The 18,948-nt window shown below is 38.7% G+C and overlaps 1 protein-coding gene across 1 annotated transcript; it reads right to left on the reverse strand.

Moving 5' to 3' along the window:
- Positions 1-550: 550 nt before the first annotated feature.
- timp2b (TIMP metallopeptidase inhibitor 2b) lies at positions 551-8,365 on the reverse strand. The gene is made up of 5 exons (XM_084110421.1): positions 8,117-8,365; positions 2,879-2,979; positions 1,904-2,012; positions 1,660-1,784; positions 551-1,454 (listed from the first exon to the last, which is right to left on the reverse strand). Exons 1-5 carry the CDS (start codon positions 8,226-8,228, stop codon positions 1,257-1,259), a joined length of 645 nt encoding a protein of 214 aa, XP_083966547.1. The 5' UTR covers positions 8,229-8,365; the 3' UTR covers positions 551-1,256.
- Positions 8,366-18,948: the final 10,583 nt, after the last annotated feature.

The raw sequence follows: 18,948 nt of genomic DNA on the forward strand, positions 1-18,948 counted from the left end.
TCTTGCCTAATTTTGACAATTGAACAGACTATTGTGCATGTGATGACTTATACAATGAAATGACACTGACATGTTTTGGAGCGAACAACCATTAGACTGACAATCATCAATCAGTTTAGATCAACAAGATCTATTCACTTGGAAATTGTGCTAAATGTAGGCTACCTGTACTTAATCATTTGCAAAGATGTACTAAAACATTGAGACATGTACTTAGACATTTGCAATTTGATGAAATGAATGAGAAATTCAATTCTGTTGTGAAAAATTGCCAAGTGGTTTGGAGGTTTGTCCATGTTGTTTTGAGAATGTCATTTCTGTTTCAAGAAATGAGCCAAACCAATGGAGAAAAACTGTAATATGCTGAATACAGGCTGGCTGCTATATATATATATATATATAGCATATATATATTATAATTTGAGATAATCTACCAGTCAAAAGTTTGGACATGATCTTAAAAACCTTCTGCTTTCATGCTTGAAATTGGTTTCGAAACGAATATAAATGCGTAGTGTCTGTGTTTGAGGAACTGAAAAAAAAATCAATGTTGTAATTCATTTCCTCTTTATTGGAGAGCAACAATATTACAAAAACAACAACAACATCTGGGTTCTCAAAGTGCTTAAAAGAAACTTTTCTGCCTGTCATAAAAATAGTTCAACAGTAGAGGTAAGATTCACTTGATATATTAACATGCAACCGAATGTACTGTATGTCATATCTGGGGTAATATTACAGCATCACAAATCACACTAAGATCAGAAGAACAATACAGAACACCAGATGATTTTTCATTTTATTCACTGCATAATTCATAATTCTCATCACATATTTACTACTTTAGAGTCAATGGTGATTTTAATTACTTATTAATTAATTGCATTACTGTAATAATGTGAATAATACTGTATGGCTAAAAATGTTTTCATTAAAAACAACATAAATTAAATGTATGATATTCAAATTGAACTTTTGACCATTTAAACATATATATTTGTAATTCATATTACCACAATGGAAATTGGAGGAGAGGCATCTTTGTGATCTTTTAAGTTAATTTTTTTCTTACACAAAATATGATTCATTATTTATATTATTACAAAAATATTACCATCTATATCTTTTTTCCTTTTGAATTTGGGGTGAGCCCTTCACGGCCCGGATATTTTATGTCATCATTTTCGGAGATTTGCAGAATTTCGGTGTGAAACGGTAGCTGTGTTTCTGAATGACTGATGAAACTGAGGGCGAGTTTATGGTTCCTCAATGTCCATGAAATCTTTTTTGGGCGGAGCGGATCCCCGGTACCAGGCGCAGCTGCTGTCGTTCCTCTTCACGCAGGTGTAGAGCTGAGCCTGAGTGCCCTGAACCGTCCCCTCCACAACCCAGTCCGTCCACAGGCATTCTGTGGGCTCGCTGATGGAGCAGGGGATGCTGGAGCACTGGACCACCTGCAGACAGACAAGAGGAAGAGCTGTGAGACAGACAGACACACAGACAGACAGACAGACAGACAGACAGACAGACACACAGACAGACAGACAGACAGACAGACAGACAGACAGACAGACAGATAGATAGATAGATAGATAGATAGATAGATAGATAGATAGATAGATAGATAGATAGATAGATAGATAGATAGATAGACAATACCTTGCAATCACAGCCCATCTGATAGCGTTCACCCAAGCACTTTTTCTGTGTCAGACTCAGAGACTCCCAAGACTCAATGTAGTCGCAGAGATTCACGCTCAGTGTGTCATTCGAGTCCATTTTCCCTGTGCAGAGAGAGAGAGAGGATGCTGGAGTAAAGCTGTACACTCCTGCAGTTTACAGAAGCCAGAGCAGCGGCTGTTTCTTGAGTGCTCTTCCCCACAGTTTGTTAATTCCCTCTTACCTGTAATCAGGTATTCCTGTTTGCCATTGCTCTCGAGAGTGACCCCGCACAGAGCAGAGGAGGGGCCCGTGAAGACGGTCTCGATCTCTCCCTCGGGGCCCTTAAACATCTAGTGAAAGAAGAGGATATGAAGATGCCATTTCATTTAATCTTTGTTTTTCAGTATCTTGAATATAATAAGGTGAATTTATGATACGAATATATATGAATGTATGTATTTATTTACACAAGTATTTTGAAGCCATTAGAAATAAGGAACAATGAAGCAACTCCGGCTCATTGCAAAAACAGGCCTGTGGCGAAATATTAGAGGTTTCTTGTTGTTGCACATTTCACAACACTTTCAAAGTGAAATGTCCAGTGAGTGAAAAAAGATATTTATATTAAAATGTGTTGTGATTAAACAAAACAGATGTGAGCGTGAATCCGGCAGCATTTTATTGATGTTGTACGTATAGCAGTTGCCACCTTCACTAGACATAACCGATAGTGTAAACAGGAGATTCCTGCACTTGCTTCATCAAGTCTTTGAGTTATTTTATCGTGACTCGCAGTGCAGTGCTGTACCAAGCAAGTTTACTTGGTCAGAAAAGTAATGCATATGGTGCTGTTATGTGATGCAAACATCAAAATGTATTAGTTTACAAAATCAAACACTATGGTAAAAGTGTTTTGAGGTCATAACATTAGTACTGTGCAAGGAACCACTCAAAAATGTGTCTTTAATCTGCACATGCCATCATAATTTGTGTGAAAAGGAATAAAAGTTGTTGGTGTTTTACTGTTTATAGTGTGCATTTCAGTGTGTTTTCAACTGTATGTACAGGTACAAGAACAAATGTTGGTGGATTTTTCCAATAAGGCTTATGTTGTAACTTAGCATATCACAGTGTGAGTAATTGTATCACAGTAACAGTGTATATCTTATAATTACGGTTTTGTCCTTGGATTCGTGTAAGAACATTCTCCACTAACCTTGATCTGTTTGACGTCATATTGGATCATTTTGATTGGATAGCCATAGGCATCATTCCCGGTAACCACCTCCTTCCGTCCGACTACTTTGGCTCTGATGACTGAAAAAACAAACACATTCATTCAACCTGAAATGTTTCTGGCACGTTTTACCCCCCCGCTCTCTCCCCTGTAGATGTGTGTTATCCTCCAAGCGTGGAGAGAGGTGATTTATCTGGTGTGTGTGCCACAGGTGCTGAGAGCGGGGCGTGTGTATGGACACACATGAGTGTTTGATTAGCGGAGGGCCGTGTGAGGAATGTGCTCTCAGGAAGCCAGTCAGCAGTCTGACTCTAGCAGGACGTCTGCCCCCCCGCTCGCTCGCCCGCTCGCTTTAATCTCCTCCCTCACACCGCCCGCTCCCCATTGAGCTGCTGACATACGAATACCAAGCGCTCAGCCCGAACTCATCTCTCTGTGAGAAGCAGATTCAGTGGGTAGGATCTCATGCTTTGAACACAATTGAGATTGAAAGACTAAATTAGCGCATGAGAGCTTCTTCCTCTAGCCCTCTGGTGCTCGTCGCGTGTCGGCCGAAAATGATCGAAATTATTTTTTTTATTTAAATGAAATGAATGTACTATATTTTAGTTTTTTTATTTAATATTTTTAGGGGATTTTATGGTCCTAAATTATATTTCACGCTGTATTTATAATGCATTTATTCTAGGGCAGTGCAACAATTAATCGCGATTAATCGCATCCAAAATAAAAGTCTGTGTACTGTGTATAATTATTTTGTATATATAAATACATACATGTGCAAGTATATATTTAAGAAAAATGTGTTATTTATATATAAAATATTTATATATAATATAAATATACAGGTATATACAGTATATGCATGCACATTTTTCTTAAATATATACATAAATATGTATTTATATATACAAAATAATTATACACAGTACACACACATATATTATGTAAACACAGACTTTTATTTTGGATGCGATTAAATTTCCAACTTAAACTCGTCGTAAACATTGAATGCTTAAGAGCACAGGCTTAAGTTTGATCCCTATTCAAATACGACACTTGGCAGATTATTGCTGAAGTGAAAAAAGTTTTAAAAAGTAAACTTAAAAAAGTTACAGAATTTTACGCTTATTGTTATGAAAAATGTGCAAAAATACCATTTTAAATTTTTCACTCTAAAACTGTGAGAAAAATCAAAGCCATACATCTAAACAAGTTGTGTTCAAGATTTGTGCTCTACCAATCAGAATCAAGCATTTCAGAGAACTGTGTCAAAAAACTGTAATAATATTTCACACTATATTTCCTGTTTTTACTGTATTTTTGATTAAAAAAATGCAGCCTTTGACTGCTTTTAAAAACATTTACTGACCTCAAACTTTTAAACGGTATTGTAAAGGAATAAGAGAGATCAAATATCCCTATAAAACTCTTCCCCTCATCTATCCGAGTCTTCAGAGTGCCCATACACACCGTCCGCATATTCATCCCCAAACACAGAGCGTCTTTTCTATTGGCCACACACTCAGAATGCCAAATACACCCACAGGGTCCCAGTCTCAAGTCAGGCATGCCTGTCTCATCAGTAACACACATACAGGGTTTATGCTGGTTCAATCACAGCCTCCCTTTTCCACACATTCATTCCATCCCGAGGCGGAAGTGGGACACACAGTGTGGGTGCTGTGTTCAGGTATGTGAGGGGGAAAGGGAGCCCTACACATTATTCATTTACTGGTTCTGTAGGTCGCATGGGAATACCGTAACACTTTCTAGAGTGCACATGTCGACCGACTGCATTCGCCCTCGATCAAATGGAGCATACGTGTTCGACTGTACGCATACACTAGCTTACTCGTAAAAAATGAAGTATACTTTGGGCTTAACATGACAACAATGTACTAAAAAAAATGTGTAGTTTGCACGGAGACGATAATGGTATTGTTTTCAAAAACTTGTTGAAACCCATTTTAAGGCCAAATAAACGGCCAAAACGCATACAAAGTTTTCCATTTTTAGTTGAAAACGGTGTCGTGTAAACGGACCATCGATTTATTTAATAATGAATGACCTCTGCATCATTGATTCTGTAGTTGAACTGAATTGAATCAACACTGAACTAAACTGAGCTGAATGGCAACACTATTGTCGTCTGTGAAGCTGCTTTATAGTCGAATTGAACTCGTTTCATGATGAACTCTGATGAACTTTCCCAGATTGACACTGTTATTGAACTGAACTTAATCAACACTGAGCTAAATTGAGCTGAATAGTAGCATTAGTGTTTTCTGTTTAAAGCTGAAATTGAATTTGTTCCATAATTGTTTAATTTTACCAACATTAACACTGCTGTTTAAACTGCTTTGAAACAATCTGAACTGTATAAAGCGCTATGTGACTTGACTCTTTCCATCAGGCGAATATGATGTGGGAGTTTCAATCTGCCGGCATCATGATGCCACATACAAGAATGAGACTGTCGATTCCTGTGGCGGGCAGCAGATGTTGTTTTCAACCAATCACTAAATGTACAGGTGGGCGTGCGGTCATTGGGGTCTGACTACAGTTACCCAAGTTTCACCATCCCTAGTCATGTAATGACCATCTAACTACACAATATTATGTTGCTAGCATGTGGCAATACTTTCTCAATTTCTGCAGTTGTAATCAGCCTGTTGACAGAGGTTTTACTCACAGGGCTACTATAGACAATGGAAAATGTGTAGGTCATGTAATGACAGGGTATTCTAGGGACACCAAAGGTCAGAGGATCTGAGGCAGGTTACACACAATGACACAATAAAGCTAAAATTAGGCGTAAGGTTCTCCCCATCACTTCAACATTGTAGAAATGTAGATGTAGAAATGTGTCAAGAGATAAAGATTCTGCAATAGTTTATGCAGCGGTCATTCCTATAGTTTGGTGGATTTTGGACTGAGCAGGTTTGTTAAAAATTATGTTAAAAAACACACAAAATGTGTACAAAAAAATTCTGAAAATGCTCAAGTATAACCTAATAATTCAGATAAAAATATTTGATAGAAATACAAGGTATTTTCCACCCTGTTACATGAAATATTTACAATGCAAAGACTAACAGGGTGGATGTTTTAAGCTATAATGATGCCCATTACTATAGCTAGAAAAGAACAACATGCTAGCAAGCAGATGATTAACATTAAGGAGGAATTTTAATCGATTTATAGAAATCAATGTAAAAATCAATAAATAAACGTTTTCATGTGCAGTCTAAATTGACACAACAGGGTGGACATGTTTTATGCTATTCGGTAAGTCTTTTAAAAAATGAGGGAAAGAGGGAAAGGTTTATGACTAACACTTACTTTGTTCTTGGAGTTGCTTTCCCTCTAAGGAAATGATGTCACTTCTGCCAAGTCATGTGATTTAGGTTAAGATTTTAAAGGGCAAATAGCACCAATGTAACAGGGTGGACTGTTTGGGGGACATAAACTAATTTAATGGTTTCACTTATATATGAAGAGTTCAGATGCAAAAGCCTCTAAGTGCCATCTGAAATCTTCTTATGGAATGATCATTTTTATCAAGCTCGTATATTTAAGTTCAGTAATTTCACTTAAATGACAATGAATAGGTAATTTTCATTGCCATTTAAGTGAAATTGCTGAATTTAAATATGCAAGCTTAATAAAAAAGATCATTCTAGAAGAAAATTTCATCATATGCAATCAATTGTATTTTATGTAAAAGAGAATAAGTAAATAAATAACCTAATACTCAAAATTGATCATTTAGAAATATATATGTGACATTTAATTCAAAGTGAAGTTGGAAAAAAATTTTAGGGGACATGATAATTTGTTGAGTAATTCAAAATACTAATACTAATCATAATGATTTTTTGGTTAATGGGGTACAACTATGCCATATATATATAATATGTAGAGTGGGATGTGTCCCAAACAAGTCAGGATTTAGCAGAACTTGTTATTAAGGGAAGTGATGCATTTATTTTTTGTTGCCAAGTAATGTCACACCTCAATGTATTATTATACAGAATTTAACAGGTGTGTGTTAAATTGTTTTATAATGACTTGTTAAAAGTGAATCATCCAATCAGAGTTTAACATCAGAATATTATTTGTATGATTTTGAGTCTTTTGTTTTAATCACATTATATAATGTGAGACTAGTCATTCATTTATGAATAATCTCTTCAGGGTTTTTTTTTTATCATGAAGCCAAAAAAAAAGAGAGAAAATAATCAAATGAGAGATGAAATACCTTTCATTTCTACAGTATTTAATTCACTGGATTATATTGCCAGAAAAACAGCAACTATATTGTGATTTATACCGTTACAATGATATATCTGCTACAATACTTAAGATCTACCACCCATTTCTGGTCCTTGTTACACCAGTAAGTAGTGAGTAATATAAATGAACATGTAATTACTATAGGGATAGTGTTAGGGTTTGGTTTACAGTTAGTTGCTTGTAATTATACATAATTCACTGTTACTACAGTAAGTACATGTAAGGTGTAACAAGAAAACTGTTAAATAAAGTTATCATCCGCATTGACAATTGAGAATATTAAGCAAATGAAACAGAGCGGATGAAACTATCAAGATAAAAAATAAAGACGGAAAACATGACAGGCCCTGTAGTGCCATTTGGGTGCATGTTGTTATTCCCACTGATATAGCCTCATCATATTAATTAAAGCATATACATAAGCAATTTTAATATTCTAACTTCTGAGGTATTAGATCAACATTAGTTGCTCTGAACACTAGAATTATCAAAAGTGTATGACATCGGATACACTTCTTCTGATAAAATTTTCTAAACTTCAGATACAATGAAAGCCTTTTCTACACATGTATAAAACATGAAATAATAATAAAGGCAACAAACAAGCCTAATAACATTCCGGCAATAAGTCACTTATTTAAAAAAAAAAAAAAAGTTTTTCTTTTACATTTGTAATTAACACAGACTGCAGTCTAAATGAAAAGTAGGCCTAATACCCCCTTTTTTAAACTTTATTTGTATTAAACATAGTTGTTTCTGCATAGATTAGCAACGACATTTTAGAGAATGAAATATGTTGTCAGATGCTGTCATTCACACACATACATGCTATTGCTACCATACGCACACGACAGAGAGTGTATTAGTGTAATCCAGACATGGCTATGGATATGAAATAGTTAATGCATGGAATCTTACCGACATCCGCATTGCAATACGCTTGCTGAGGATGTTCAGGAGAGCAGCTGCAGGCTTCAGTCAACTCGGATCCGCTCAGGAATAACAGCAGAAGGCCAACGACAACACTCATCTTCACGACTGACTGCGACCAACGCGTGGATTTACTGAAACAAGCTGCGTCCAGAGACTTCAGAAAGGCTCAGATGAGAAGCTGACAGGAGTGAGAGGACTAACCTGAGTATTCGCTCTCTCCCTGTGAATGGCCCTGCTTTATATTCCTCTCTTGAGCTCCGCCCATTTCTTGTCTGACTTCAAATCACTTTTTACTTTTTGCCCTGACTTAGTCATCATGTACTCATTTAAGTGTTTAAGTGTCTCTTACTGATATTTTGTCTTCTTTTTTTTTCTTCTTTTTTTTTTTTTTTACTTTAGTAGATTACAGTATGAGTAATATTTTAAGGACAGTCTATTGCAGAAACAGTGTTGGGCAATGCTCTGACGTTTAGTTGGCCCTTGACCTCACAGTGACCACTGACTTCCCTGTTTTAAACCAATGTTTAATGCGTAGTACAACTGTTCACTTTTGAGCAATGTGTAACACATTCTAAAAGGTTAATATTTTCAGCATTATAGGTCATCGAAAGGGGCACGAGAAATATCCTAAAACTAAAAAGGTTTAATAACACCAATTTTATGTGTTGAATAAGGAATTTACAGTCATACCACAATGTATTCAGACACCTTCAACATTTCTCACATTATCAGAGTTTATTCGCTATAGTTTAGAAAATAATACTAAAATATGACAATAACTCAGATCAGTTGATATTTCACTGGTTTTGTCCGTCCTTCTGTTAGACTGTCTCACGGATGAATTATGTTGAATATCTGTCAGCTGTTAAATTTAACTACACAATTAGATAATACCAGTTTAGCTCAACCAGTTACCAAGCAATGCTTCATTTTGTTCAGTCTGTGTGTAAAAAGAGCATTAGCAATTAAAGAAAAAACACTTCAGCAAAACATAGTCAGGTCAAAGTGTCTGAATCATTTTTGGTCCCAAATTTATATAAATGTTACTGTTTTTGAGTATAATATGTCACAGTTTACTTTATTTTGCTCTCCTCACTTACATAAGTGAACTATAGTGTCCTGCACCCACTAGAAAAAAAAAAAAAAGTCAAAAATGATATCTGGTGTCTGAATCTGAATCAATTTTTAGATTTTACTGTAAATGTAACTTGTCAGTAGGCTATAGTTTCCCTGTGCGTGTCAAGATATCAATCTTACATTTTAAGTTTGTACACAGAACGGGATGAACATCACAGAGATGTCTTGATGTCTGCATTTACATCTGCAAGATGTATTTTTTTAGAGTGTTTGCTCATTTGCAATATGTCTCTAGTCTAAGATGTTTTGTGTCAGATGTTAAATAGACATTTGGAAAATGTCTTTAAGGTGTTTATGACTTAGAATGTATATCTAAAAGTGCTATTTCATTTAGATGTTTATGAGATGTAAAGATTAAGGGATCTATAGCAGACATCTTAGAGACGCGTCTGTGCTGGATATCATCTTGCCCTTGGTTGACACACACATGCCTGTTTGACATTGAGATAAACTGTGTGTCACACAAGTGCATTTGATCATGGCGCAAAGGAGAATTTCGGATTTTGTGTCCATCCATCAGAATTTCCCAGCTTCCCATATTAAGGGTCACCTAGGCTACGTTACCATAGCTATCCGTCTGTCATCATATGGTGTGACGTGGGAAGAAACGTGCTCCGTCTCTTTGTCACTTCTCGCTGATTTTTTTTTATCTGCTGAATCGTCTTTTTTAAATGCATGTGTCATTTTTAAGATGCGTTACCGTTATTGCAACAAGATATTCTCTACGCATCTGTGTTTGAAATGGTAAGTTTGAATTCTTAATGTTCTTAACAAGGAAAGAAGAACCAAAAGTGTATGTAGAGAATTTCCTGCATTTAAGATACAATGCAAGCCTTTTCTACACATGTATAAAACATGAAATGTAATAAAGGCACTAAAAAACCCTAATAAAATTCCAGCAATAAGTCACTTAATAAAAAAAAAGTTTGTATTTAACATACTATATGATAGACTGTTTCTGCTGATTCATCTTTTTTAAATGTATGTGTCATTTTTAAGATGCGTTGCTGTTATTACAACAAGATATTCTCTAAGCCAAATAAGTAAGTCTGAATTCTTAATTTTCTCAAGAAGAAAAAGTCCTTCAATTTGTAAAGATTTTATTAGTTTAATTTAATTTAATGAGAGAAATAATGCACTCATTTATAAGTGGAACACCAGTGTGTGGTCTATCATGATATAGAGATTGCAGAGTTTCTTTAAGTAAAGAGAATTAAGCAACTCAAATCAGGTGGAAGTAAATTAAGGAAGTCCATCTTGCATTATTCTCTGTTGAAATCACAAGTGTGATCCAGATTCAGGGAAACACTTCTGCATCACTACTCAACCCTCCACCCACTCCTTACTTTCTCTCTCTCTTCTGGACTTTCTCTTTATAGTAGTGATGAAGCGTGCCTTAGCAAACACCACAAATAAATATGGTAAATGTGGTGCTTCCAGACAAATGAAGAAATCAGACATATCTCTGCATGATTTACTACTTCAAGCTATGTCTGGCTAGATGTCGACTGTAGACAGATGGATCCTCTCCTAAAGTAAGGGGAATTTTCAAAAGAGTAATTCTGTGTCATTTTTCCTCAAGGCTAATCTCCCATGCCACAGAATGTGTTCTTGTGGTCCACCCCTGCTTTATTAGTGTGAGAAGCCATTGTGTCATGGTTTTAAGACTCTTTCATTACTTGTACATCATAACAAATGTCTGTAAAGGGTTCCAGTGAACAGAACTGTATAGTTTTTATGATTTTGGTGGCTGCTCAGTTACACTGTGCAGTAAAACTGTCATTGCTCATTCTCATAAGTGGGTATTTTGACTGGCATACCGGATATAAAACTTGTTCACACCTGTTACATGTATTCTGTAATGGTTTCGTTTTCTGTTCCCCCCTCCTTATTTCTACAGTATGTTCCTGTCAGGAATCTGGGTGACTTTTTCCATGCCATGTTTGGGTTTTCTGCGATTCAAAGAGAAAGTGCATTTCATGACAGTCTCTCAATTCAGTCACCATGAAATCAAAATTGTTTTTGATGATAAATGGTTTATCTGTGCACATTTAAAAACAAATAACTTGTAATCTTTTAAATGACGTAATTTACAACATTCAAGTATCGTCAAGTTGTGTTTACCACAAATTTTACTGATAAAATGATAAACCCCATAGGAAAATCTTGAGGGCACCACTGGCGAATCAGTCTTCTGGGTTTTGACGTCATCCTTGCACCACTCTATTCCCCATAAAGTCCCGCCCTACATTTTTTTTCTTGTTCCAGAAGTTGTTTCACTCGGATATGTCACTTTCGGGAAGAAAAGACTATTCTAACCTCTGCAGTCCTAATATAGTCTGTCTGCCTGCAAATGGTGGGGCCTACACTCAAGTTCAAGTACAAGTTCAGCTCTGCACAAGATGCTGAAAAAAAGCAGTGATGAAGTTATAAACAGAATGTTATAATGTGTTGGTGTGGATGCAAATATCATTATACTTATCTTTATAGTTATGGTTCTCAGTGTGAATAGGCCTTTACACCCATACTCCTTATGACATTGATGACCTCAAAAGTCTTATCTGTAAGACAAAAGGTATTTAATCTAGATTTTCCACCAAAATGTGAATGATCCATGCAAAATTCGCCTCCACTAGGATGTTGTGGTTTGTTTCCAGGACGTTATTATGCAGCAACTAGGGAATTGTTAGGTGGTTGCCCTGTCTACAGTCTGTGGTCTCTCGCTATAGCCCAAAAATGCCTACAATTTGAGGTATTATTCATGTCCGTTGAATAAATATGGGATGAGTTACACTCCAAAGTTGATGGGGTTTGTTCAGATCCTCAGCCCTAAGTATGAGCAAAAGTAATTGAGATATTGCACTTGTTTTTACACAATACCACTAATGATGGTCTCAAAGGGTCATACGGGAATTAGTCTCAGCCTCAGACATCACGCCCACCATAAAATTTTGATGCATAAGGTACACAAAATGTGAAACACTTCAGGAGTTTCAAAGTTGCGATCCGATTTATTGACCTCTACAGGATGGCCGGGAGAAGTGTGTGTCGCGTTCTTTAACAGTCCGCCTGGAAACAAAGCAATCGTGAAGCCAAACCCCCTCATGGAAGAAGAAAGCCGTGGTGTTTACAGCTGTGACAATGAGTGCTTACCAGGATCAACTTCATTTCATTTCATTTTTTATTTATTTGGATGGGACAGTGCATATTAATGAATGTACAATAGAAGTTGATGCAAATACGCCGGATTTAGCACAATGCTAATTTCCATCCGTAGTCCCAGACATAGATACCCTGGTAATCCAGAGTTCTCGTGAGAGCACAAGTTGCATTTGCTCAGTGAGTTTACTCTGGCGTCGAGTAATGATGCTCATTAAATATGCCCTTGTATCCGAGCTGCACCAATCACATCGGGTTATCTGATATAGGCGGGCCAGAGGCGAGCTAAACAGATGACGACAGCGCTGTGACGGCAAAGTCATTAGTAAACATTGCAAGATGGCTATGGATGAACACCAGTTGTTTGAAACGGCTTTGGCCGCTACAATGAACGAGTTAGACATGGCTTTTTATCTAAAAGAGGCACAGAAGACGGCGCTCGAATCATTCCTTTGCAAGAAGGGCGTTTTTGCTGTTTTGGTGTGATTGGTCGTAGTGTTATCCAATTGTGTGCAGTGAGATTTTCAAATACATGCTTGGTGCTGCCCCTCGAGCTGGCCGAGTTTCATTAGTCGATGCCAGACTGTCTGGATTTCCAGTCTAAGACATAGAAAGAAAAACAAAAAACATACATAACATTTAATATAAACATATAGAGCTAAAAAACATCAAAAGTACCTATACTATATAATGTACTAATTATAATAATTATTTAAGGTGCGTAAATGCCTGTGCATAGACATCCCAAAGTGCATTTTATAAATATATGACTCTGTCTACCTATAGAAATCTACCTTCTTACCTAATGTTCACAGTTTTGATTGTTATTCAGCCATCTTTTAAGCTGTTTCTTAAATGAAACAAAAGTGGGGCTACCTCTAATTTCCGTATGCATACTGTTCCAATTTGTGCAGCCTTTAATAGAGAGGACGTTTTGTGCAAAATTAGACTTTCTAAATTGTACTTCACAATACCCCCCCGAGTAATTGACCTAGTACTAGTCTCACTATTTCTCTTTTTGATAAAAATCCCCCAGGGGTGGTGGGGCCATTCCATTCATTGATCTATATATGAGACAGCTACTTTTAAATACTTGAAGATTTTCAAAACTTAGGAGTTGATACTTCTCTAGAATTGAACAAAGGTGAAACGACTGTGGTCTCCTATCAAATACCTTGACTGCTTTTATTGTAGAGTTGATCAATGGGTTTTAGTGCAGTAACACCAGCAAATGACCAGATTGTGAAGCAGTAATTCAATGTGAGAATAATCATACAATGGAGATAGGATTTAGCAGCCTCTGTTGTAATGAAAGAGCTGATTTGTTTGTAATTTTGTAAATTAAATTTTATAGCATTGGTTACCTTTTTTATGTGCTTTGTGAAAGTGAGGTTCAAATCTAGTATAACCCCAATGTAGTTAAACTGGGCTACCAACGCCAATTCCTCACCTCCCAAAAACACAGAAGATCTACTTCTTGTTGGTGGTTTTTCAGTGGGCGTCTTACAGTCAAATTTTATAGTATTTGGCTTCACAGGTTCTTTTTTTGTAAACATTATAACAACGTCTTTTTGGTATTAAGAATGAGACAAATTTGATTTAACCAGTTTTGAACTTTGGTTAGTGCATTTGTGAGGTTTGTAGCTTTTATCTTTGCATCTTTACCATGCGTCATCCGCAAACATCTGTACATTAAGCTCCGGACAGACAGCTGGAAGATCATTAATGTACACTGAGAATAATAGAGGCCCTGCGGAACTCCGACATGATTGCTTAGGAAAGGGGATTTGACACCATCTATATTAACACATTGTGTTCTATTTGATGAGTATGATTGCAACTAAATGCTGGATTTTCAAAAGTATGTGAAGTTTGCAGTGCCATTGATGCAGTAAACTTGCACAACGTTCTTGAATGAATAATTTATTATATGCACCACCGGCCTGTTATCGTATTGGCACATCGACTTTACATTCTCATGCCCTTAAACATGACGCAGAACAAAACTAACTATGTTTGGTGGCTTTACATGTCAGTCAGACGTCCACTGGGCGGTCCTCAGCCAAAGAAAGCTGTGATGGAGTCCAGACCTTCTGCCGTCAGTCTGAAGGTCTGGCTACGCAAGAATATACTGGAATAAACACCATAAACCTACGTAAACCACTGTGTTGAGGGCTATGGAGACTCTTTAAGACGCCCATAAGGTTTTAGGGTTAAATGCCTATAGACTGTGGCATGTGGGGGCGTAGAGCATAATAGGTTCAAGCTGACCACTTATTCTTCCACTGCAGCTGCCCACATCTGGTTTGCTTCCTGCGGAGACTACAAAAGACCTCATTGGTGTCATTCAAGTCATAAATAGTGTAGATACACTGTGAAATATATACAAGGGAGAGTATTTGTTATGACTCACAGGAAAGGAAATTAGTGAAAGGCCTGTCCAGAAATTAGGAGAGTAATGAGTAATGTGTGGAATATGAGCCGGTTTGCTGGATGTGTCAAGATCAACATCCCTTACATCACTGTTCGCCGCAGTCCCTCGGCTCTCTGTAATCGACATTAGAAATTTCCACTATTTCTTTAGTTCTTTCTGTCTTAAACAAGTGAAATGGACTTTATATTATATTCATTTTTTATTTCGCATTTTCGTTTATTTTCTCCTGTCCGCTGCTTTCATGTCACAGTTCAGGATAGTTTCTAGTAGGGGTGTAACGGTACACAGAAGTCACGGTTCGTTACATACCTCGGTTTTGGGGTCACAGTTCGATACGAGCTGGGTACATTTACATGCCTCAGATTCCTGTTTGCTAAAAATTAAGGAATTGTTGATTTGTTTGTCTATATGATACATAATACATAATTTCAAACATATTGGTTTGAATAACATGTTGCGCAAACAGCAATGAAACCTTGAGCGCTCCCTTCTGGATTGGAGAGTGGATCGCCTGTCCACCCAAATGCGTCTGAGTTCGAGTCCAAGTCCAAGTCCAAGTCCAAGTCCCCCAACTCTATTGCTTAGCATTTTGGTTGCTACATATTTTGCACAATTCTTTTATTTTACAGTTTTGACTATATTATTCTAAAATGTGTGAAAAAGTATTAATAAGTAGGTGTTTTTTTGACTGATGATATAAAGGAATTACGCAAGGATGATACATTTGAAAAAAATGCACTGGTCACAGTCTGACATAGGATTACATTTCCCAATGAATAAACAGTGAAAAAACAAAATAAACATCTACTGAAGAATGGTTCCCCTTGTATGGAAGATTTCATTCTTACTTGTCTAAGACCCCTGAGAAAAGTGTGGGCTTCAAAGAAACAAGGATGGACAAAAAGGAAATGACGCACTCAAGATTAAATGAGCAGAAATCCATGCCTGAGTTCCTCATGGCACGCCACAGCCTGAGGAGAAAAACAGAGATTTCTACATCTGAGGTCAGCGTTACGCCCCGGCCCCTTGCCCAACAGCTCATCTCTGTCTGACTGTTTTTTTTCTGTAAGGTCCCCACCTGACTGCAGGGCTCTGGGATTCCAGGATATTCCAGGAATTCTTGCTCATTTTGTTCCATTACTGGAACAATTTAAATATTAAACATAAAGTAAATTAAGAACACATAACAGTTGTTAACAAAAGTTGTTACGTATGAAGGACATTCTTCTTTATCCTTCTGTAAGAGTATTTTTATGCATTCTTTTTTCACTTCAGATGGCAGGTTAATGCTGTTATGTGATTAACCAGTACTGCATATCAAAAATTATGTAAATGAGTTTCTGTCAGGATCACTATCGTCAAATATGATTGACAATTAGCATATATTGGCAATATGGTTCTGTTCTGGGCAAGAACTCCCTGCGCATCCATGCAGTCTAGCATAGATAAGAGCAGCAATAACCCTCCTTAGGGGAAACAGAACAGAACCAACATGAATGTATTGCAGATATTATTAATTAATAAAGATTTTAATGTACAACATAATTAGAGAATTTATTCTGATTCAAGGGCAATCAGAATGCCAAACCCTGACTGACGAGAGGATGAGCTGGGGAGGGAGGAGGGTAATCGCTCCTGAGAAACGCGATAGCTGCTGATAATACTGAAGGAGCTTAAATATGAATGCTGTGATATTTGTCATATTCCTATAGGTAGAGGTGGATCAGCTGAGAGTCAACTGATGCGAGCTTGACTAACGTGACCTGCCAGAATTAATAAATATTAGATTGGATCTGAATAATTAAACAAGACACTTTTCTTATATTAGGATAATTTTAACTATTTGTTCAAACCAACACCACCGTTACTCAAATTTTCTATTGTATAAATGTTTTATATTTTGTTTCTGCAAATTGCATTGTTTTTTAAATATTATGCAAAAAAAACTATAATGGCGCAACATTAGAGAACAACTGAAGCGTCATATGAAATCCCATGAAGAGAGAAGTGATACTAACTCAGACGTGTTGTTGGTGACGCTGTTATAGTGAACTTAGTGAACCAGGCTTATTACAGGGTCATGCACTATTCAAAATTCATTTTAAGACAAATTTGTCTTTGGCTTAATAATTACATCTTTGAAAGTTTATAAATTGATTAATTGATACATTGAAGATTACTCTTCTGAATTGAAAGCACAGTTATCAAATTCAGATTTTTGCCCAGGCCCAGTGTCATTACCATACAACACTGACAACACTAACACCATCCAGGTCAGCAAAGAACCTGGGAGTTGTGCTGTTTAGCATAACTTTGCAAATCACATTTCTATTCCCAGTTATGCAGATAGATGTGTGCTTTATAACACAGTTGTCATCTCAATGCCTGACTACTGAAATGCTTTGTTTGCCAGCCCTTTTACATGCTTATGGCAGTGGTACTATTGAATCTGAAATAAATGTTGTAAGTCTGCGTTCAGTGCTGCCAACTGTGATTAAGCAGCACTATGTGATACAAGCCTCTCCTTGAACTGCCACCTTACCGTGGTGGAGGGGTTTGAGTACCCGAATGACCCTAGGAGCTATGTTGTCTGGGGCTATATGCCCCTGGTAGGGTCTCCCAAGGCAAACAGGTCCTAGGCGACGGGTCAGACTAAGAGCGGTTCAAAAACCCCTTATGATGAAGAAAAAACAGAGGACCGTGACGTCGCCCGGTATGGCGCAGCCGGGGCCCCACCCTGGAGCCAGGCCCGGGGTTGGGGCTCGTATGCGAGCGCCTGGTGGTCGGGCCTCCCCCCATGGGGTCCGGCCGGGCTCAGCCCGAAGGAGCGACGTGGGGCCACCCTCCCGTGGACCCACCACCTGCAGGAGGGACCGTAAGGGGCCGGTGCAAAGTGGATCGGGCGGCAGTCGAAGGCGGGGGCCTAGACAACCCGATCCCTGGATGCGGAATCTAGCTCTAGGGACATGGAACGTCACCTCTCTGGCGGGGAAGGAGCCTGAGATTGTGCGTGAGGTTGAGAGATTCCAACTAGAGATAGTTGGGATCACCTCTACGCACGGCTTGGGCTCTGGAACCACACTCCTCGAGAGAGGATGGACTCTTCACCACTCTGGAGTTGCCCATGGTGTGAGGCGGCGGGCTGGTGTGGGTTTGCTTATAGCCCCCCAGCTCAGCCGCCATGTGTTGGAGTTCACCCCGGTGAACGAGAGGGTCGCTTCCCTGCGCCTTCGGGTCGGGGATAGGTCTCTCACTGTCGTTTGTGCCTACGGGCCGAACGGCAGTGCAGAGTACCCGGCCTTCTTGGAGTCTCTGGGAGGGGTGCTGGAAAGTGCTCCGACTGGGGACTCCGTCGTTCTACTGGGGGACTTCAACGCCCACGTGGGCAGCGACAGTGACACCTGGAGGGGCGTGATTGGGAGGAACGGCCCCCCTGATCTGAACCCGAGTGGTGTTCTGTTATTGGACTTCTGTGCTAGTTACAGTTTGTCCATAACGAACACCATGTTCAAGCATAAGGGTGTCCATCAGTGCACATGGCACCAGGACACCCTAGGCCGGAGGTCGATGATCGACTTTGTGGTCGTCTCATCCGACCTCCGGCCGTATGTCTTGGACACTCGGGTGAAGAGAGGGGCGGAGCTGTCAACTGATCACCACCTGGTGGTGAGTTGGATCCGATGGCGGGGGAGGAAGCTGGACAGACTCGGCAGACCCAAACGTACTGTGAGGGTCTGTTGGGAACGTTTGGCCGAATCTCCTGTCAGAGAGATCTTCAACTCCCACCTCCGGCAGAGCTTCGACCAGATCCCGAGGGAGTCTGGAGATATTGAGTCCGAGTGGACCATGTTCTCCACCTCCATTGTCAACGCGGCCACTCGGAGCTGTGGCCGTAAGGTCTCCGGTGCCTGTCGAGGCGGCAATCCCCGAACCCGGTGGTGGACACCGGAAGTAAGGGATGCCGTCAAGCTGAAGAAGGAGTCCTATCGGGCCTGGCTGGCTTGTGGGACTCCTGAGGCAGCTGATGGGTACCGACAGGCCAAGCGGACTGCAGCCCGGGTGGTTGTGGAGGCAAAAACTCGGGCCT

Source organism: Abramis brama (genome assembly GCF_963993115.1).
Source record: "Abramis brama genome assembly, chromosome: 1".
Taxonomy (NCBI): Eukaryota; Metazoa; Chordata; class Actinopteri; order Cypriniformes; family Leuciscidae; genus Abramis; species Abramis brama.

Bases quoted from the DNA above. Each gene is read 5' to 3' on its own strand.
- timp2b (XM_084110421.1), bottom strand. From the start codon at position 8,228: ATGAGTGTTGTCGTTGGCCTTCTGCTGTTATTCCTGAGCGGATCCGAG. The intron at 2,013-2,878 runs GTTAGTGGAGAA...TTCTTTCACTAG, and splicing joins ATGACGTCAAACAGATCAAG to ATGTTTAAGGGCCCCGAGGG. The intron at 1,455-1,659 runs GTATTGTCTATC...GTCTGTCTGCAG, and splicing joins AGATGGGCTGTGATTGCAAG to GTGGTCCAGTGCTCCAGCAT.